General features: G+C 35.5%; 1 protein-coding gene across 1 annotated transcript; it reads right to left on the reverse strand.

Moving 5' to 3' along the window:
- Positions 1-679: 679 nt before the first annotated feature.
- On the reverse strand, positions 680-20,969 carry LOC126778757 (uncharacterized). The gene is made up of 16 exons (XM_050502376.1): positions 20,898-20,969; positions 14,119-14,225; positions 13,392-13,555; positions 13,052-13,222; positions 11,248-11,407; positions 10,878-10,954; positions 10,184-10,370; positions 9,509-9,537; positions 7,034-7,088; positions 5,705-5,806; positions 4,496-4,623; positions 3,831-3,930; positions 3,155-3,285; positions 2,453-2,572; positions 1,991-2,145; positions 680-966 (listed from the first exon to the last, which is right to left on the reverse strand). The coding sequence occupies exons 2-16, from the start codon at positions 14,204-14,206 to the stop codon at positions 891-893; spliced, it is 1,743 nt and encodes a 580-aa protein (XP_050358333.1). The 5' UTR covers positions 14,207-14,225; positions 20,898-20,969; the 3' UTR covers positions 680-890.
- Between the last annotated feature and the right edge of the window lie 134 nt (positions 20,970-21,103).

Genomic DNA, 21,103 nt, shown 5'->3' on the forward strand with positions numbered 1-21,103 from the left:
TAATCTCTAAAAAATAAATATAAATAGGCAGTCGTATTGCTAAAAATACTATCAACTATATAAGAGATAGTAAAAAAATGGATATTAATAACGTTATTAAAAATAACCATAATGGCTTCCGAACCATATTAATTTGGAATTTTTTGTCATAATTAGAAACTTTACCAGCTACGAGTCATCTAACGCCTGCATGTGACTAAGAGTGATGTGCAGTACGGTTGGGAGGGGAATTTGGGGTAAAGACTTTCGCCAAGGGGACGACCGCTTTTAAAGCTGCAGATTATGAGAAGCTGGCTGTAAATCCCTGGTTAACTTAATAAAGCTTACTGAAGTTTTTTTGAATTGCCAATTGATCCTCCGGCTGATCTCCCTGGTTGTATCATGATCCCATCGGATCGTGATACAACCCTTTTGTGGGATTGTGTGGATTGTGAGCAGACCCTGACTTAGAGATCCAGGGATCAAGGATCCAAGGCTATGTGTGTGACGGAATAGTATTTGCGTGTGCGCAAACACTTGTACACTATCAAGTGCAGTTCGATAGACTCTTTGAGAATGGTCATCCTGGCCGAAATCAGTCAGGACATCGTCATTATATATAATAAATAAAATACATAATAATTAGTTTAAATTATTTATTTATAACTTCATATAACAAATGTGCGTTTGTGCTATAAAATATTATAAAGTTAAAAGCGTTTTAAAATCTTTCATGATCAATAATTAACCATTTTCTTCTAAGAACATGTTAACCATATATACCCCCAGATTTCGCTCCAAAAAAGTGTTGTGTGTTGATAGAATATATGATAGACAATCAGGATTGAATCTAAAAACTTCATCGTTAAGACCCTAATATCCCAAGATCAATAGCTTTTTTAGTGTCATATTTATTCTGTGATAACTCCCCCCATTGCCACTTCTTCTCTTTTGGGCTGTTCCTCTTCGTACTTGGGCTCGTCATACCTGCAAGATATTTAAGAAATGTGATTTTTTATATCAGGTATTCAGGTGGCCTAATGTTTCACCACATGATAGATTAACATTGATTTTACTATTCATGGGATATAAGATGTTATGTATCTTGTGTCGTAGGGTAAGGGATGTAAGCATGTGAAACATTGCCACCAAAACTTTTATTTTTATTCACGACAAATCCTTGCAAAAGACCCGGAATCCTAGGGGAAGATGGACTTATACCAATTAACAATAAACGGCACTAAAATTTTTCAAGCATATGGCGCTAAAAGTTTTAACTTACCTTAATATTTCCAGGGACGTGGATCTGGCATTGTTTTACAACATTGTTTTACAACAAGATACATTTGATTGATCCCGAAAATTAATGTTTTCCCCAAATAGATGGAGAGAAGAGCAAGTGAATGATATGATGACGACGAACGGTTAAAAGATGTAAATAAAAAAGGCATAATACTAAGCTAATGTCTACGAATTATAGACATTTTTCGTATGGTCATTTGAATCAATTATATATTTCATTATAACGACCATATATCACATACAGATGTACAGATTGGTAATATGATGAAAATAATACCAATGAATCAATCTTTGAAGTAGGCTCCTAAGAGTTATTTTGCATCATCATTTTACAAGATTAGACAACTACTACCGGTTCAAAATGTAAATTCTATTTATAAGAACCGGTAAGAAACTTAGTAAATAATATTTTTAATGGAATATACTAGGATGTTCCATTAACAAAAAGAGTAACAGACAGTCGAGACCTTGAATAACATATGCGAACATTGTGGGTTCGTGAAAAAATGGCGTCTCGGCAGTTTTAAATTGTCTTTGGAAGTCAAATTAAAGTGGAATAGTCTCGCATTATAAATAAAGAAATATATAACAAGAACAGTGCAAAATAAGAGCTCTTAGCAAATTGCATGGAATATGTAAATCTCAGGTTTGTACGCCCTTTTCAATTGGAATAGGCAGACGTAATTATTTATAAAAAAAATAGACTCACTTTTCCAAAGGTGGACATAGAAAATGTCGAATATTCCTTGGCATAATAACGTCAGCTTGTAACTTGCATATGTCTAAAGCGTATTCTTCGAATTCTTGTATTAAATCTTCTTCGACCGGAGGCCCGATGCCTGGTACCGCGTATACTACGGTTATCTGTAATTAAAATTATGATTATGGCACAAGCACAATCAGAGTTGTGTTTGTGTTGTAAGTGGCGGCATGCACATTTTGCTCATCATCATTAAGAATGGCCTTTACAATTCTCAGTACCTGTTTCCCTAGTTTTTGTAAATCACCAATATAATTAAAATCGCACAAAAAAATATTTATATAACGAATATACGTATACATACTTTTACAGGTTTTTTTCAAACATATCAAAACATTTTTATATGTAATGTAAAAAAAAACAATCCACATTTTAAGTGTACTAGTAGTGTAGGTGTAAGATAAGTCTTACTTCCGGTATCGACTGTTCCTCTTCCTCGACATCTTCCAACTCTGGTATGATCACATCCATATTTTCATCAAGATAATTGTCCAGTATTTCCCTGACCATGACCACTTCCTCGGGCTTAGCCTGAAACAAAATTAAAAACAAACTAAATTGATCTCTTGGCTTGACTTTGATCAAAGGGACTTATTATAATTTAGAAGTTTTTTAGTTATTTACTAATAATTTAGTTATTATTATTATATTTCACAATATATAATAATAATAAATTAAATTCTTATTTATATTAGGTGAAGCAGAGGGCGTCCACTATGTTTCACCATCCCACCCGATATTGAACTTGACTTCCGGTGCAAATGTACGTCAAGATTTTTTTTTTTTATAGAATAGGAAGGCGGACGAGCATATGGGCCACCTGATGGTAAGTGGTCACCAACGCTCTTAGACATTAGCATTGTAAGAAATGTCAACCATCGCTTACATATCCAATGCGCCACCAACCTTGGGAACTAAGATTTTATGTCCCTTGTGCCTGTAATTACACTGGCTCACTCACCCTTCAAACCGGAACACAACAATATCAAGTATTGCTGTTTTGCGGTAGAATATCTGATGAGTGGGTGGTACCTACCCAGACGAGCTTGCACAAAGCCCTACCACCAGATTGCATATATCGATACATCTTATTAAAAAAACATAAAACCTTACCTTCTTTCTCTTTAAAGCCGGATCAGGCAATATTGCAATTTGATCATTTATATAATCCATAATATCCTTTTCAATATGAGCCACTACAAACTCGCCGCTCGTCGTCGACATCTGCCTGCCAGCTATCATACCTGGAAGGGGTTCCAGATTTATTTCTAATTCATCGAAAAAATATATTTCAAATGGGAAATATGATTCTTCTAGTATTATCGAACTATAACCTATCGAAGTATAATAATAATAACAATTTCAGTGGTTGCTTTGCAGTTGCTTTCCAGTAATCATATTGACATAACTGAAATAAATACGTAGAATTCAATTTTTTTTAACACTAGCGATGTTTTTATAAACAGACCTTTTGGAAGAATTCCAGATATGAAAAGTACAAGAAATAAAAGAAAACTAGACGTCCATGTCCTCAAATTTAAGAGAGACTATATCCTAAGTAAAACACGCAATATATGTTAAATTAAGACCTAAACCCATGACAGCTAAAACCTTAAACTGTAGTCGAATGAATTCGAGAAATAATAAGTTCCTTCACACAGTTAAATATATTATTTATAAAAATAAAGGGCACCAAAGACTATTCTGAGGTTGACGTTACACGTGACCAAAATACTAATCTAAACGGAGATGAAGACGGTGATAAAGAAATTAAAAATTAAAATCTAACCAAGATCGTAATTAGCCGATTTGAATCTATCCACAATATCGGCTATTTCATCAAATGTCCGCTCCAAATCTTCACGTCGTCTTGCACGTTCTTCAAAACACTGACATTATAAATTAGATTAAAATAAGAATTGAAAATGAATAGACTCAATATGGATATGATACGCCAAGTTGGGAGAGGCCTATGTTCAGCAGTGGACAACGATTGGCTGTTGATTGATTGATTGACGCCAAGCTACTTTTCTAAACGCATATTCTGTCGACTATCTGTGATACTACAGTACTGTTGTCGACATATTATTTACAAAAAATGATCAACAAACTGTTAACTTAATATCATAACAAAATTAAGAGGTACAAAGAGATAGTTATCCAACGCCCGTTCGATTCTGACCCCTTGGGGTATTGTCGTCCCCACTCGTAGCAATAGCTTTACTTTAAATTGGAGGGGTATATAGAAATATGAGTAATTCTTTAAAAACGGGTATAGATTGAATTTATTTTTTTAATTAATCTTATAAACAGGTAAAAACTTATTCTGCTTTTAAGGGCTATACTGAACCAAAATGCAATATCATTCTCTTTATATCGATATATATGAAATGTATTATACATTGAATTGATTATAATTATCAACCGTAACTACAAAAACAAATAATATTTTACTTCATCAACAAACTCTTTTATTTTCGCTTTTTCATCGATCTCTTTACTTTCTTCTTTAAATTCTTCAGGACCTAATATATCCGTTCCTTCAATTATTTCATCCCCTATTATTATATGCTTCGGTTCGCCTATAATTGTAATTTTTTATGTAATTAACAATTATTTTTGTTAATCTCATGATTTTGCTCCAAATTTAACAGTTTCTTAATTGAAGATATAAATGAAAGGCGTTATGAAACAGAGAGATGATTATTAGTTTTTTGTTTTTGAATTGAATACCTAGTCTAATAATAATGTCCTCCAGACCGATTTCGGCCACGGCGGCCAATCTCAAGCGAGATTAACCAACTACGCAGGAGATATTATAGGGCACAAGTGTGTGTTAGCACAGGTGCACTCTCTATTCCCTAACTCTCATAATCCGATGGGATGGTAATTCTACACGACCGGAAAGAGTTCAGGCGCAGGACCAACGGCTTTACGTGCTTTCTAAGGCACGGGAGTATACACACTTCCTCTCCGAGCAGACTCCGGGCTCCTGCTGAGACTTTTCTGACAGAAAAACCCAATATTTTTTTATTGGCCCGACCTGGGAATTGAACCCAGGACCTCCGGGTCTGCGGCCTTACATCAAGCCACTAGACCAACGACGCAGGCAGTCAGTCAATACCTAGTCTATTCAACCATTAACTTGATCTCCTAGTTTTAAAACGTGTGAGCTGAAAGTATTTATATACAAGAGTATTTAGTTACTTAATGTATTCATTGATGTAACAAATTCAAGAATTTATAAAGGCAATAAAATACCTTCATTCACTTACATCTTCAATTATATTTGCTGTTAATCTATATTATATTATGTTTTAATTATTTCCTAATAAACATAATAAATAAATAAATATCCTGGGACATTATTCACACACGGCCATTTTATCCCAAACTAAGCAGAGCTTGTATTATGGAAACCACAACTGATATATTACATATACTTTTTTTTGTTGTAAATACAGTTATATAGATAATTACACCCAGACTCAGGACAAACAGACATGTTCATGCACACAAATGTCTATCCCGGTTGGGAATGGAACCCACAACCTTCGGCGTGTAAGGCAAGTATCTACCAACCACGACCACCGGCCCATCAAATAATAGCTATTCCATAATACACTATGTACTATGTTACAAATAATAATATAACATTATAACCATATATCTCCAATGGTATTTCTGTATCGTTTTCATCCGTGACAATAATAACAATTCCCTCTCTCTTCTTCTCAACTTTCTCCTCTTTAGATGTGGGTGTATCTAAATTTAATGAAATAATATTATTAACAAGAATAATAACTAAACAAAAAATGGCATGAGCTCAAATGTACTCACGAGAATTCATGTGTAAACATGTGAGCTATGTACTGATCTCACGCACACATTAACGCACTTACAATATCAAACCTTACGTTGACATCATCTGACGCTCAGTCTCAGTTAGCCCCTACCGCGTACCGAGCGTTAAGGGGGACAATTTTACTAACAAATTGACACTATCGCAATCGAATCGAAGCGTGATCGTTGCCGTTTTTTTCCGTTTTCCTATTCTTTAATTTAATTATCGACTATTGCCATAAAAGTTAACAATTACGTTTGATTTTGACATAACGGTATACGTTAACATATTATCGGTTCGGTTCCGATTCGAATAAATACAGATGATTCAAAGTTCGATCGGAATTGAATCGGGAACGTATCGTAATCGTTATAAATTAGTAGAATTCGACCCAAGATGTTTACAAAACAATATTTTTATTACATTAGTCATATAGGCAAGCTTATGTAAATGATAAAGTGATACTGGTATTCATTTCATCATATTGGACTTATTTGATTTCGATGTATAAAACTGAATCGATTGTTTGTTTGCACGACCTAAACTCCGGAACTACACGATGGTTTTACAAAAAAGCTATTTTCTTTAGTAAGCCTATTTATTGAAAAATTTAAGACTATATCAATTAAAAAATATGCAAAGTTTCATCAATGAAAATGAATGTATATTATTTCTAATAAACCAAACTGACAATGAAATAGGTATTTATATTATCACCACTATAAATGAAGTCATTGTTATCTATCAATTCACTATATACTGTATATTTTACTGGTGATAGAGCTTTGTGAAAAATCGTCTGGGTAGCTACCCACTCATCGGATACTCTACAGCAAAAAAGCAGTACTTGGTATTGTTGTGTTCCGGTTTGAAGGGTGAGTGAACCATTGTAATTACGGGCACAAGGGACATAACATCTTAGTTTCCAAGGTTGGTGGTGCATTGGTGATGTAAGTGATGGTTAACATTTCTTACAATGCCAATGTCTATGTTGGTGACCACTTACCACCAGGTGGCTCATATGCTCGTCCGTCTTCCCATTCTACACACTTCTCTAATTAATCGAAAATATTGAGCTGAAACCATAGACAATTTACTACTCTTCATTGATTAGACATATTCCTAAAATTCTCCTTTTTTGCACTTACTGTCTGATGCATCCTCTGCGTTGATCCGAGCACTGCTCATTTCACGTAGTTTTTTCTGTAATAAAATAAAATAAATAAAATATTTGAAGATAGTAGCACCGACTTAATTCTTGAAATAGTTTAATTTGAGAACCTTATCCGAACTATGAGTACCTCAACGATACCACAGCTGGGAGGAAATCTACTAAAAAAAGTCACTAGTACGGTTCGGTACAGATCCGAATATACTATCTAGAATAGTGGATGGATTGGAGATGAATCGGGAACGTATGGTAATAAAAGATTAGTAGAATTTGCTCTGATAATAAATCTCAATATATATAAATGGATGTTGGTATATCTTGATGTTTACATAAATTACTGGTGGTAGGGCTTTGTGCAAGCTCGTCTGGGTAGGTACCACCCACTCATCAGATATTCTACCGCAAAACAGCAATACTTGATATTGTTGTGTTCCGGTTTGAAGGGTGAGTGAGCCAGTGTAATTACAGGCACAAGGGACATAAAATCTTAGTTCCCAAGGTTGGTGGCGCATTGGCTACAAGCGATGGTTGACATTTCTTACAATGGCAATGTCTAAGGGCGTTTGGTGACCAATTACCATCAGGTGGCCCATATGCTCGTCCACATTCCTATTCTATATAAAAAAAAAATACTTATAATATATCATATACATATATTTTAGTGTAAGCTGTTATTATTTTATTTAATTAGTTACGATCTTATGTTCTATTTTTATTTTTGTTCTTTATTTAAATATCTCTTAATTTTGTTTTTTTTTTTTCTAATTTTGTTCTCTTTTTGTAATTGTGTTTGGGAATGGTGTGTTCTCCTGTAATTGGTTGTGCATAGTTAGTTTTAAGTTAATGTAAAAAGTGTTTTGAATGTCTGTTATGTACAACTGTTGGAGATCTAAATAAAAAAAATATTCTCTTTATTTCAACTCGCCGCTACATCATCCAATCGTCAGGAAATATATAAAGATAGATAATTAATATGATAAAATATAATGTCTGCAGGTTTTGCAAGCGTGTATAATCCAACATCCACAACTGAATTTTAAATCGTTTATGCGACTAATATTTTTTCTGCTCTTATTATCTAGGGATGAACTTACGTGTTAAACTCAACGCTAGGACCAAGGCGTATATAATTTAGAATAACCTAATATTTATTTAAGTTGATTATAAATTTTGTTTCAATGTTATTTAATTTCGTGACATTATTTTTTTACAACTACCAACATTAAAAATGATTAGACTGGTATAAATAGCGATGTATTTACAATGAACGATTATAATTATTGTTGAACTTGAGCAGGGTGGTTACTCTGCCTGTTTAAATAAATATTGTTTATAACCACCCAACACTTCTTTCGCTATCCTGGCCCACCTCCTGTTTCATCCGTCTTTTCGTTTTACTAAAACGAAAAGTTACTATATATTACTAATAAAAATTAGTTAATAAATCAAATAAACTTTTAATCTTTTACAGAGTGGATTTTCCATTTCATAATTTATATTTGAATAAATCAATATAAAAGGCAACATGTAGTATAACTCAGTAAAAAAAGTAAAGTTACAGCCTGTGAATGTCCCACTACTGGGCTAAGGCCTCCTCTCCCTTTTTGAGGAGAAGTTTTGGGGCTTATTCCATCACGCTGCTCCAATGCGCGTTGTTGGAATATACATGTGGCAGAATTTCAATGAAATTAGACACATGCAAGTTTCCTCACGATGTTTTCCTTCATCATCAAACACGAGATTAACTATAATCACAAATTAAGTATATGACAATTCAGTGGTGCTTGACCGGGCTTAAACATACGATCGTCGGTTAAGATTCACGCGTTCTTACCACTAGGCCATCCCCTCAGTACATAATTAAATTTCTGAAAAGTTCTCCATAAATTTCTTCGTAACAATAAACGTTACCTAACATGCCTGGTAATGATTTTGTTAGTTACTATATATAAATAAGTTTAATAAATATATAAGACCTATTTATAGAACTACAAGCAAAAGCTACGTGTTATCATTTCAAAATTATATAAATAAGTTCAAGAATGTTCGTCATAAATCTCCCTAACAGAGACGTCTCCAGACATTTACTTTATTACTATATAATCTTTCTATGATAAAACTAATGTATCGCTAAATGTTAGTAAGTGGTGCTCTGTACAAGCCTATTTGTGGAGGTACCACCCACTCATCAGATATTCTATCATTAAACAGCCATACTTAGTATTGTTGCGTTCCAGTTTGAAGGGTGAGTGAGCTAGTAACTACAGGCACAAGGGACATAACATCGTAATCCCCAAGGTTGGCGGCGCATTAGCGAAATATGGAATGATTAATAATTCTTACATCGCCAATGTCGTTGACCTGTTTTATTACATATATATATATATATATATATATATGTGTGTGTGTTTAAATATTAATAAAAATCAAAGTGTTTGTTAATTGTACTAACTTCAACCGTTTCGCTTGGTACAGCCCTTCCTGAAATATTTTCAAGAATATTTAAAATTGTAGTTTTGGAAACATGTTGATTGAGATACAGACACCCCCAACGGACGAACTCGTGGACGGAAACAAAATCATCTAAATTATCGAATTGTTAATTTGGACATTATCGTAATTTATTTTACAATCACGATAATGTCTTATAGAATATAATTTTAATTTATTTTCTTTAGTTTATGCCAACTAAGCGGTCAATTAATTGTAGTCTTGCTTATATTATTTTATGTTATGTTCTAAAGAACTAGCTGGTCGGCGCAACTGATCATTAGTCGATTCCGGAGACAGAAGTAAAAATAAATAAGCAACCATGAACTTAAATTGACACGACACCATTAGTTTTATAGCAAAATTAAAGTGGATAAGTATTTAAGTGGAATGGTGTTATATTATAAATCAAGATATATTAATCAAGAAATGTTTATGGTATATAATATAGCAGAGCTATTAGCAAAACCGCTTGGAATACGTAAATCTATGATTTATTTTATTTCTACTTCTACCATTGGAATATAGTATATGGATGTATTGTAATATAGAATGTGTTTGTTCACATCAGGGTCACAAGGTTTCGAGACATACATGTATATGAAAACATAATTAAAAATTGACAGCTGTCAATAACCTCTTCTCTCTCTCAAGTAGTTCTCCATCTCTATCTGTCTCGCTCTCTCGACGGAGGGTGAACGTTTGATTTTCCCAATGAGTGGCATGTTCAATTTACCGCTCAGCCTCGCTGATTGGGGCACGTGGTCGTTTATAAGATTCAACTTCTGAAGATTCTTACAATCTTGCCAATAGTCTTCTAATGACTAAGAAATTAATTATAATTGGAAAAACTTTTTGTTTATTTATTCTATTAATATTAAAGACGCGAAAGTTTGCGAGGATCGGTGGATGGATCTTCGTTAGTCTTTCTAGCAAAAAATACTAAATAGATTTGTTTAAATTTGGAATAGAGATTGCTCATACCAGGGTATATTATATACATTCTGTATATTTGTATTTATCACACTATCAGGCACTCTTTCCGCTCATGTCGTATTTGCCGTCCCATCGGATTATGTGAATGAGGGAATAGACAGTGCACCTGTATTTGCGAACACACTTGTGCACTGTAATATGTTCTGAGCAGTTGGCTTATCTCCCTTGAGATAAGCCGCTTTGATCGAAAGTGGTCACGACGTCATCATCATCAATTTTTTGGCAATTAACTTCACTCCACAAAAATTCCTCAAACAATTTGTTATTTATATTATCTATTATTATTAATACATTATATTAAAAAAATGGTAACTGATTTTCATGACAATACTTACAGCACTATCTGACTGCTCTTCAGCCTGCTGTGGCTGCTCCTCTTCTTCAACGGGAGTTTCAGGTTTCGGTGCTTCACCTAAAATGGTGTTTAAAAAAATAATCAAGAGTTTTAGGTTACGAACTATAAACGAGCCGAGGTGGCCCAGATGTTGGAATAGATTGCAGCGCGGAATTTTCAATGATGGTACAAATAATATTATATTATTTTCCTTCTCACTTGTCACGTTAGTAAAATATGTGTGTGTAATTTAAAATCCGGAGTATCGTATCTTCAGGTATAAGTTTTATCTATATTGGTTTAGTGAGTTTATTCAATAAGGAATTATAAAAAAAATCCTCCTTATTTATCAGTCTATAAAGATAAGGTACCTTCCCGGTATCCATTGAAATACTTCACGTCCTTGGAAGCGTCCATGTGTGCCAGGAATTTGTACATAACCAGGAAATCCTGAACTGGTATAGCCGCTGATCCACCATCAGGTTCCTTGGTCAGAGACTCGCAGAGCAGGATCATGGTATGTGTGAGTGTCTAGTTAAAGGTTACACAAGATACAATGGATACTTTGACCAATTGATAAATGCTTTACATTAAAAAAAACACAAAACAAATAATTTTTTGATACTATTTTTTGCTAGTTAAAACCAGTCTATGTATTATAAATAACAAAAACTGGATACCAAGTTTCTTGGTAGATATTCATGACAGAATCTACATTCCAAACCAGGGGATCAATTCTACAACAAAATTGTCACTTTATCGCAAACGAATCGAAGCGTTATCAATGCCGTTTGTTCGTTTTTCTATTATTTAATCTTATTATCGACTATGGAAATAAAAGTTAACAATTAATTTTGGTTTTGATGTAACGGTATATGGTGACATTATATCGATTTGGTTTCGATCCGAATATATATGGAATACAAGGCATGCCTTTTAAGTTCCGCTTCCATATTTCCCGGCAAGATTGAATTTGGAACTGTTCTATATTCGAATGTGTTTAAATTTTGAATCTCAAAACAGTTGAAAGTATTCGGATTAATGCTAATGTTTAGTCACAGCGTCGATTGGAATCTGTTAGGTTACGTACGAAAATGAATCTTTCTAAGGAAAATGTTCGTGCAATAATTTTCTACAACTTTAGAAGAGGCCTGACACGGCTTCAGTATTTTAAGAGTTAACATTTGTTTTCAGTGATGAAGCCCCATGTCTGCGGACTGTCGAACGCTGGTATTTAGAATTCCAGCGTGGACATACTAGTGTTAGTGACAAATCTCGCGAATGACGCCCAAAATCCGCCTTCACTGAAGATAACATCATTGTTGTGAGACAACTAATTCTCGAATATCGTTATGTGTCGTATCGAGAGATAGAGGCTCTATTAGGCATCTCAGGGACAACCATTTAGAAGATCTTGCATGAAGCACTTGGTGTGAGAATGCTAGTTTGCCGTTGGATACCGCATCTGCTTTCCAACGATTAGAAGGCGGCCCGCGTCAGATGGTGTAAGAAAACTCTGCAAAGATTCAACCGAGGAGAGTCAAATCACGTCTACGACATCATCAGTGGTGGCGAATCTTGGATCTATGCCTACGATCCTGATTCCAAACAACAATCTACAATCTGGGTCTTTCAAGACGAGCCAAAGCCGACTAAAGTTGTTCGTTCTTGAAGCACTTCAAAAAAGATGGTGGCCGTTGGAAAAACCGGCCATGTTGCGACTATTGCATAAAATATGCAAATGTTATAATAAATGGTTTGAGCGAATGGAAAAGTGTATTAAGCTACGTGGTGAATACTTTGAAAAACAATAAAAACTACCATAAGGTTCTAGTTGTGTTTTTTCTTCAAACGACAAAACTTAAAAGGCACGCCTCATAGTCGTATCGTATCGTAATCGTTATAGATGAGTAGGATTGGAAAAGTGCTCGTAATAGCCTACGTGAAAATACATTGGAGAAATGTGTGATGATTCTTACGACGCCAATGCCTATTTGCGGTAGTGACCACTTACCAGATGGCCCATTTACCTGCTCGTCTAATTATGATATATATATATATATATATATATATATATATGTATAAAAAAACTTACGTGTGTTCATAGAATATTCACATTATTATCTCCACCATTAGATGAATGGTTACAATTTTATTATAGCAAAAATGACAAACCTTTGTCAGCAAGCCTCCAGCGACAGCTATGAAATGCAAGAATGGAACCGAATTTTCTCTTAGATACACTTCACACAGACAGAAAATCCGCCTCAGTTCATTAGGATCGAGGCAGAAACCGTCCCAGGCTTTACGCACGACTGATAAAGGTACGTCTGATATACCAGCTAGCTGGAATAAAGATTTTATAATATAACACAAGCTGTAAATGGTAATACGCATTTGTAACGTCGAGAAAACCCATACCACACAACCCGGTTGCCCCCCAAGAGAGCCGGGTACTTTTCTGAAGGTTTCCAATGCGTAAAAAAAAGCAAAAGAAAAGCAATAATAAATGTACCTGATTAGCCAAAACCTTCAAGCATCCTCTGGTGAGGCCGCCCTCTGTGCTGTAAATGGGGTACTCCAGTCGCAACTTCACAGGGGGTGGGCGGTTCTGCGCAAGCGCTGTAAAGTACTCATAGGACCAGCGGAGAAGGTCGTATGGTTGAGTTTTTATTGCCGCTGTAATGACGTCATAACATAACTACGTTTATGAATAAAATAAAGCCGAAACTGTCCAGTGATTAGAACACATGAGTCTTAGCCGAAAATTACGGGTTCACGCCCGACCAAGCAATACTGAATTCGTGTGCTTAGTTTTTTATAATTATACATCTAGTGTTCGTCGGAGAAAGAAAATATCGTGAGGAAACCTGCTTATTTCGTATCTGCAACATGCTGCCTATATTCGATCAGCAAGGTGGATTATGCTCCAACACTTTTAGTTAAAAGTAGCGAAGCTCTTAACCCAGCAGTGGGTAACCCACGAGCTGTTACTTTGTTTAATATAATAATGTAATTATTTATTGGAGAATTCGACTAAAAATAAAGCATGTAATTTTCAACTCTTGCGCAATGTCTTCACATAAGAAGCAAGATATTAGATTATTATCAATAGACAGAAAAAACCTCAATCTAGTTGTTTTGCACAATTTTAGTATGAATGCACAAAGTACAAAGTTCTGTAATGCACATAGATATATAGACTGTGAATAAATGATTTATCGATTCACTTTGCAACTTACCTTTGCAATACTTCTTGAGAATATACGGAAACTTTGGTGGAATAACGATCTGCTGGGAACAGTACATCTGCTCGATGAGCTCCGGCATCTTGGCTTCAAGTTAATATCTAAAATATATACAATCGTATTATTGTTATTATTAATCTTTGTTGATTCAACTATATACTATTGATGTATTAATTGTCACTGAGTTAACTGACATAGACCTTACTAACAGTCATGAGGCGGACTGTCAATACTTCTACTGATCTTATGAAAGATATCGAGATGAGATCATAGACAATTTAATAATAATAATAATAACATCCTGGGACATTTTTCACACACGGTCATCTGATCCCAAATTAAGCTTGTGCAGAGCTTGTACTATGGAAACCAGACAACTGATATACTACATATACTATTTTTCTTTTGTAAATACATGCTTATATAGATAATTACACCCAGACTCAGGACAAACAGACATTTTATACACACAAATGTCTATCCCGGGTGGGAATGGAACCGACAAACTTCGGCATGAAAGACAAGCATCCGCCAACCACGCCCACCGGCCTGTCAAATAATAGCTATTCCATAATACACTATGTACTATGTTACAAATAATAATATAACATTATAACCATTCATCTCTAATGGTATTTCTGTATCGTTTTCATCCGTGACAATAATTACAATTCCCTCGCCAACCGGCGCGTCGGTATTTTAGTACATTCTATAGTTTTGACATATTCCTAACAATAATGAGATAAAAAAGTATGTCCAAGTTACAGAAGTATTTGAAACCTATTGCCCAAAGCATTTAGGTGTATAATAATTCTTCATATTTCGATGAAAAGGCGTTGCATCCTTGATCTCATTAATACTCTAGAAGAGTTACGCCACATTATTAATTTTTGGATGCTTTGGGAAGAAACGAATACTAGAATTACAGTAATAATAAAATAGCTATCTTGGACTTTGTGCAGTCATTTTGATTAAATACCACCCTCTCTTCGCATAACCAACCACCAAATAGCAATAGTATTGTTGTGTTTCGGATTGAGGGGTGAATGACCCAGTAACTACAAGAACAAGGGACATATCAGCTTAGTTTATCAAATTAGTTAGTAAGGTTGATAGCGCATTGGCAAATAAGGAATGCTTATTCTTCAAGCGCCATTGTCTATGGGCGACGGTAACCATTTATATTTTATGTAAAAAATAAAAAAAAAGTTATTCCGTTTCAGTACATCAATCAAATAAATGCTTATATTTAAATGTATTAATAGATCTTTGTTTACCAAAGAAGTATTTACCCTGGACTTAAGTACATAGGTACTGACTAATCAAAATTAAAAATAGCTACTGTGCATATCATGACCGGGTGCAATGGTATAAAACGCCAGCAATATTTACCCTAAAAAATCGCCCTTCCGATTCTTTAGAGAATGATGATATTCCTTAGAAATGAACTATTTTAAAGATTGAGAGAAAATAATTATTTTATTATAATTATGAAATAATAAACGATTACAATATTTCATACATATTTTTTTTTTTTTTATTTAAGTTTACAAAACTGACTTACAACTAGTGCATACAAAATAAAATCTACGCTAAACAGAGTGTTAATAAGTTGCAGTCTTCTGGATGTAAACCTAGCATGCTTTAAGAATTATATTATATAACCTAATTAATATAACCTAAATATGCTCAGAAAAAATAACAAAACGAATAATGAAACGGAATATACTTAGAAACTGCATTTCTTTTGCCAAATTTTAATAACATATGTATATAATATAATAATAACTGTAAATATGTTAATTTCAATAAAATATTGGTTTATTTCACTCACCTTGTCAAAATGGTAACCAAGTTTGTTATATGCGTAACCATAGCAACGTTAACTTTGGATGTATGAGAAATCCGCTAATAGCGGGCGGAAATAATGTGGTGACAACTAGCTACTCGCCCTACCATTCCGCGGATAGAATATCGGTTGGTTTTTTGTATGGAACCCCGTTTAAAATATTTTTAATTTACGTTTTATTGATATCGACATGCACACGGGTGGACTTTGTTTTTTATCACTATATATATAAATATATATATATGACCCAAGTTGCGGGCGTCGATGGGTAATGTTGGAGCAATGAAACACAGTAGATTAATGAACTCGTTTATAATGTTCAATCACTTAGCACTATAACTAGGAACTAAGGTAAATAAGTTAAGCATTTTGTCCTACTATTACGTTGGATCTTGCGATAGAGAATACCCGATCGAAGTACGTAGGTCTAGCTACACTTTCATCTAAACTACCTTGCTCTACATCGCGCTGCTGTTCCGCTTGAAGACAGTTGGGAGAAACATCAGTAACGTAAATGCGTTTTGACACTACATGTGACTACTGGACTTGGGTCTGACGGTAAAGGGTTTCGTGAAAAGAAATCTACATGCGACATACGTTTCCCCTCTTATCAAAGTTAAATGACTGTAGAAAAGCCCACCACCTATGCGCCCGGGGAGTTAGCTCTTTTGTTGTTTGGGAGGATTTAAATGAGTTACAATCTGTAACTACGGTAAACTTCCTGCCGTGAAGATATTTTCGGAAACGTTTGATAGAGTTTACAACAGCTAGAGTTTCTAACTCGCAAGAGTGGTACTTACTGTCTGCAGGGGATGACCTCCTACTATAATAGGCTACCACACATCGCTTACTATCTGTCGTGACTTGGAACAAGATTACTTCATAACCTAAGCTACTAGCGTCCGTGTGAAGCTCTAACGAAAGCTCTGGGTCATAGATTGTCAATACAGGGTCATTTGTCAAAGTTGAGATGATTTTCTGACGAATGTCTTCGCGCTCGGGTTTCCAACTGAGCTCGCTTTTCAGTGAGGTCAGCCGGTATAAGGGGGCCATTATTTTGGAAAAGTCTTGCACAAATTGACGAAAATATGAGGCCAATCCCATAAATTGTCTCAATTCAGTCACAGTCTTAGGGGGCGGTAAAGACGTAAGAGCCTCTATTTTCCTGCTATTGGGTCTAATTTGACCGGACTTTACTTCGAACTCCAAGAACTCTACTTTCGTTTTGAGGAAGGCGCACTTTTTCAGGTTCAAAGAGAAACCAGCCTTGGTCAGAGCTTGCAGCACAGTAATACGTCGCTTTAGGCCCGACTCTACATCGGAAGAAACAATTAAAATGCCATCAACGCACACTATTACGTAATCATGAGCTAGATCACCTAACGCGTTCATAACAGGCCTTTGAAACACTAAAATTGCATTCATACTGGCCATCATTTGTAATAAAAGCAGTACTCTCTATAGACTCAAATAGTTTAATAGAAATAGTTGGCCCCGTGCAGCCCTTGAGATTTGATCGGAGATCAATGGAAGTGGATAACAATCAGGGACGGTGTTACTGTTAAGTTCGCGATAATCTATACATGCGGTCTAAACCGTCGTCTTACCTAGTACAGCTGGACTGGCAAGCGGAGAGCAACTAGGTCTTATAATATTTGCTTCTAAAAGTTCTTTTACTCGGTCGCGAATAACGCTGCGTTCGTCTGCCGACATTTGATACGGTCGTCGCTGTACCGTGCGATTCGGATCTATCAACCTAATTTTAAGCTCGCCTGTGTTCACACGTGTTACAGGTAGACCCGTGGTAAAAAAAATCAGAGAACCGATCTAACATTTGCAAAAGCTTCGACTTGTCACTGCCTTCTATATCTGTGGCAATAGCGGTTAAATCCGGTTTCCGCGCGTTATCATTGTTCACCGAATTTACACAAAAAGTCTTTGTTAAGCAAAGCTCCGTCGCCGTCATATTCATAGCAAAACCCTGATTTAAAATCTCGCGACCTATCATGACGTCACTTTGTAAGTAACTATCGGGCAAAACATGTAACAACACTTCGAGACAGCAATCGTTAATCACAATAGAATATATGATCTGTTCCGTGCTGAATACTCGTGTTTGACCAATACCGGTCATAGCAACAATATTATTAAAACGCTTGCCACTAAACTTGGCTGCAAAGCTTTCTTTAACTAACGAGCATTCAAAGCCAGAATCGTAAGTAAAACGAATCAATTTACCTTTGTGTTCTAATGTGTCGGATGGGGGTTGCACGACGCAGAGATTAATGCTTCGCTCGCCACGTGCTGCGCCGACGCCGCCGTCACCTGACCGACCGCTGCCGCCGTCGCCACTGGTACACCAGACGGAAATGTGGCCCGGTTTTCCGCATTTGTAGCACACCAAAGGCATTGGTGCTGGCTGCTGCGCCCCTGGGTTCGGCATTGTAGCTCGTCCTCTCACGTCGTTCGTCTTGCTTCAACAATCCGCTCACTTATGCCCCGTCTTTCCGCAATTGAAGCACTTGATAGCAGTTAACATTGCACGTTTGAAATCGAGTACGTTTCAATTGCGAGAATGCGTTCAGTTCTTGTTGTAGTTTTTCTCGCGAATTGATGTTCGTAGTAAACGTTCTCGTTGAATACGCGGGTCAAACTGCGATAAGTGAGCGAGTACAGTAGCTACGGCGATCTCTTCTTTGTTCACATCCTTCCAGCGATTAGTCAAAGCGGCTATTAATCGACTTGCATATGCAGGTAGTGATTCTTTTGCGCTCGGTTTTTCATTTAATTTTATGAGGGTACTCGCCAATGTTTCCGTCGAAATAAACCTCGTGGTGAAAAGTACCTTGAATTCAGGCAATGTGATTCCTTCGTATGCTATTTGAGACAGCCACGTCGATGCTTCACCCTTGAGCGCCTTGCTGACGGCTAGTATAAGTTGACCGCCACGTGGTGGATTTTCAGAACAACACAAATTAGCTGTTGCACACCACGATCTCGCATCGGTATCTAGATTGTCAGGGTCGAACGTAGGTAGACCGTCGCGGTTGACTGATTTTGGCGCTTGCAGGGCTTCGATCAGTGCTCGCATGTTCTGGTTTACGCCACATATCCGCTTGGTTTTTTTCTTCATTTTGCACCAACTGAGATCCCACTTCTGATGACGGAGGATGAGCCTCAACTTCATCTGTATGGTCCATAGTTTCTAACTTACAAGTTGGAGCAAACACAGTAGATAAATGAACTCGTTTCTAAAGTTCAATCACTAGCACTATAATTAAGAACGCGCATCGGTTTCAATATTCGACCGCACTTCCCGGCTGCTGCACAAGAAGTGTCGTGTGCGCCGCTCAGCCGGTGAATCATTGACTCTGTCAAGCGGCGATAGAGGGTGCTAGCGTTTCAATGATGATACGATTGCGACATATATATATATATATATACTAGTCTATACTATTATTATAAATCCGAAAGTAACTCTATTTGTCCGTTACTACTATTATGAAAGATTTATAAAAAAGCCGAGATGGCCCGGTGGTAAGAACGCGTGAATCTTAACCGATGATCGTGGGTTCAAACCCGGGCAGGCACTACTGAATTTTCATGTGCTTAATTTGTGATTATAATTCATCTCGTGCTTTACGGTGAAGGAAAACATCGTGAGGAAACCTGCATGTGTCTAATTTCACTGAAATTCTGCCACTTGTGAATTCTACCAACCCGCATTGGAGCAGCGTGGTGGAATAAGCTCCAAACCTTCTCCTCAAAAAGAGGAGAGGAGGCCTTTAGCCCAGCAGAGGGACATTCAAAGGCTGTTACGGTTGTTAAAATAAGGTTATTTCTGTGTCTAATCTGTCTTCAGATTAAAAAAATCAATAAAAATCGCGTAATTATTATTTATGAATATAACTATCGTGCATTATTATATGTATATGGTTATTTATTTCTTATATAAGTTTATATGTATAAGTGTATATGTATATATATATATAAGAGTATGTATCTTGGTATGTTACATATTTGTATTAAGTTTATAAGCTTTCAATAAATTTTAAGTATAAGTTGTTGGCACAATATGTTCGATTAATGATCCTGGCTAAAAAAATATAAACATTTATCTTCAAAGATGTTGCCTGGGAAAGATAACTGAAGTGTTAAGGCCGTCATGCATACTAAATGTACTACTTGTTATTATATGTTTGTAAATTATGTGCAATAAAGGATTAATAAATAAATAAAATAAAAATAAAAATCATAGTGTGAATTATTCCATTCATTCATTCAAATCTGTTCGGGACGTACACATTGTACCGAAAATAACCGTCAGGAAACCTAAGAACCGGGAAAAAAGTCATAAATTTTTACTATCCATGAATTTAATAACTATGATATGTCAACAAAATAATGAAAAATGGGTCTTATGTGACTGCATAACTACTGCACGAAAGCTACAAAATTCTAGTTTTGAAGTAATTTTAGTATGGTTGATATAACTATATCGAAACTGCAAACCGAGTTCGCAGTCTGTTAGAAGTCAGGTCTAAGTCGCGTTCTAACAATCGCATTAAAACTGCTTCAAAGCTGCAATTTTGTTTGCGTAATGCAGACCGTGTGTGTAAACCCTTATGTTGAGCAATTGTGTTAAATGACAGCTACCGATACCATCAGCTAGCCTGGTGGTTAGCTGACGAGATAATTTGACCATGTGGGAGGCATTATTAATAATGACAATTGATTATATGATTTGCTCAGTCTTTAAGGTTTCTTACCGTAAAGACTGAGCTAATAGCTTGCGCATTGTCAATAAAAAATATTTGACTTAAATAATGATTGATTAAATAACTATTAAAATTAGTATTAAATTAGCATAAGCAAGGCAAATCAAATTTGTTTAAATATGAACAAAATAATTTTATTTTATTACCTTTTAGTGGTAAAGAAGTGATATAGCTTTTATATTTTATAAGGGGTGTAAAGTGTTAGTTCTGCAAAATCATTTCTTATAAACTAAAAACTTAATTGTAACAACAATAACAATTATAAAACATAAACTTTAAAAAGTAAATAAAACTATACTACGGATAACTTAGTTCTTCCACATCCAAAATAAAAAAAAAACAATAATGTCAT

Source organism: Nymphalis io, chromosome 27 (genome assembly GCF_905147045.1).
Source record: "Nymphalis io chromosome 27, ilAglIoxx1.1, whole genome shotgun sequence".
NCBI classification, from domain to species: domain Eukaryota; kingdom Metazoa; phylum Arthropoda; class Insecta; order Lepidoptera; family Nymphalidae; genus Nymphalis; species Nymphalis io.

Excerpts from the sequence above, each read along its gene's own strand:
- LOC126778757 (XM_050502376.1), bottom strand. The coding sequence starts at position 14,206 with ATGCCGGAGCTCATCGAGCAGATGTACTGTTCCCAGCAGATCGTTATT. Across the intron at positions 10,955-11,247 it reads TTTCAATGGATACCGGGAAG|GTGAAGCACCGAAACCTGAA; the intron begins GTACCTTATCTT and ends ACACCATTTTAG. Across the intron at positions 3,931-4,495 it reads TAAAAGAGTTTGTTGATGAA|TGTTTTGAAGAACGTGCAAG; the intron begins GTAAAATATTAT and ends TTATAATGTCAG.